We start from the raw sequence: 2119 nt of genomic DNA on the forward strand, positions 1-2119 counted from the left end.
CCACATTAATTTTATATTATAATAATTCTTTGTTTTGTTAAAATTTGAGTATTTAATATTGTCTATTGGTACCTTTCTAGGTGCATAAACCTTAAATTTAGATAAATTAGTAAATAACCACATGAAGATAATTGTTCACATATCACAATCATTTAATATGATGTATTAATATACATGGTAGCTTTTCCCCATAATATACAGAAAAATTTGTATTAGATTTCAGTGTTTACTAACTACTGAGCATGATAGTATCTACCGAAATATGTCAAGCTTATGAAATAAACCCATATATTTATTTTAATTATTTTTTATGTGCATTAATTATATTTCATAATATGTAAAACATTTTCAATTTTATTTTTATTAAAAAATACCTTTGAATGTTTTTAATTGGATACTGAACATTCCGTGGTTCATCTAGATCTTTTTCTGCATGAGGTAAAGAGTGAAAATTATCACCATCATTTGAACTAGTATCGGATTCTGCTTGTAACAATTTAGATTCTATATCCCTTTTACCCAATACCTGAAGACATATATTCTTGAAAAGATAAAATTGAAATTCCACCTCAGTATTTATGGCAATGATACATGTTGATTAAAGCTCACCTGTTTGGTTGTATGATCTTGCAAAGTAATTCGAAATTTGTCCGTAATATTACAATGAGCTAATAAAGGCATTGTATGTCTTATAACAATATCGACACATTTTGATGGTCCAATACTACCTTCTGGGTCTATCACAGTATATTTATTAGGAGATGTACACAAAACTACAAACGTATTTCTAATTTACCAGTTCAATTATGAAGTATAATGTAATCATCATTACCTTTAAATCTAACAGGGAATTCATACGGATTATACAGTGTCAGCAGTTGTTTATGAGTCTGTCTTGAATTAAGATAGAATTTTAAAGCTGGTGGAAATACGAACACCGGTAGTTTCTGAATATTTAAATCCATATTTTAAACACAATAAACTTTTAGACAAATACTTTTGACACATAAACAAAAATAAATGAAATTGGAGATTACCTGGAGATTACCCATAGATAAGAGCATAGATAAGAGAGATTACCTTAGAATAATGGAATCACCTATAGAATCATGGTACTCATCATCGACGTTTACTAATGGACATGCCTTAGCGGTCAGAATTGTGGTACAACAAAAGAAAGAGGTGGAATTAAGTTTCGGACAATATCCATCTCTCTCACGATGGTGCATAAGCGTGTCATGAAAGAGATAGCATTAGTCCGAAACCATATGCCATCTCCCTCACTTTTTGAGCCACGAAATTATTACGACATACGGCTAAGGCACGTCCAAAAAAATATATATCTGGCTACACGGCCGCAGCTGGGGAGGGGGCATTGTGGGGCAATGCCCTACCTTAAAAATACCAAGAGCTAAGATAAATTATTAGGTATTTAACTTTTCCGAACATACCACATTAATTTTATATTATAATAATTCTTTGTTCTGTGTATAGGCGGCTTTGGCGGCTGCTATTTAATAATATCTGTGATGCAGAGGGGATTCCCCGATTGCAATATGAGCTAGTGAGTTTACAGAAACAATGATATAAATGGGACCTAGAGGTCAGTGATATAGGATTCTGTTAAAACCCTTGTCTCATAGCTTAGCAGCTGTTTGACGTCATAACACCAAATCACCTACTTTGTATTCAGTTGCAACCTTTCGCCGTTTATCATATCTCGCCTTCATTTGACTTGACACTCTTTTCAATCCCTCGCCCGCCTTACGCCTATTTGCTTGCAAGCGCTCTCGCCCTGCTCTAACAGTGTCATCACTCCTTTTTAAATCAACTGTTCACCTAATCCGATATGAGAACAATCGGTCTGCTGGAGAAAATTCAGGGCTGGTATTTTCGTTTGATCGATTCCCCATCAATGCCCTTCTCATTCATAAAACGCTCTGCTAGTAAAAGCTAATCCCCCATCGGTTATTACACGCCTTGGGTACCCAAACTCGTCAAATGTTTTTGTTTAGTGTTTCCTCGAGGAGGGGAAATCTTCAAAAAACACTCCCGAAAGAGGATACTGCCGGATTCGCCGAAGCGAAACCGACTAAAACCCTTCCTCGAGTAGGGAGAC

The 2119-nt window shown here is 34.8% G+C and overlaps 1 protein-coding gene across 1 annotated transcript; it reads right to left on the reverse strand.

Moving 5' to 3' along the window:
• Positions 1–301: 301 nt before the first annotated feature.
• LOC108735899 (motile sperm domain-containing protein 1-like) lies at positions 302–1078 on the reverse strand. The gene is made up of 3 exons (XM_025979612.1): positions 833–1078; positions 610–773; positions 302–526 (listed from the first exon to the last, which is right to left on the reverse strand). Exons 1-3 carry the CDS (start codon positions 963–965, stop codon positions 329–331), a joined length of 495 nt encoding a protein of 164 aa, XP_025835397.1. The 5' UTR covers positions 966–1078; the 3' UTR covers positions 302–328.
• Positions 1079–2119: the final 1041 nt, after the last annotated feature.

This window comes from Agrilus planipennis, unplaced genomic scaffold, assembly GCF_000699045.2.
Source record: "Agrilus planipennis isolate EAB-ADULT unplaced genomic scaffold, Apla_2.0 scaffold1537, whole genome shotgun sequence".
NCBI classification, from domain to species: Eukaryota; Metazoa; Arthropoda; class Insecta; order Coleoptera; family Buprestidae; genus Agrilus; species Agrilus planipennis.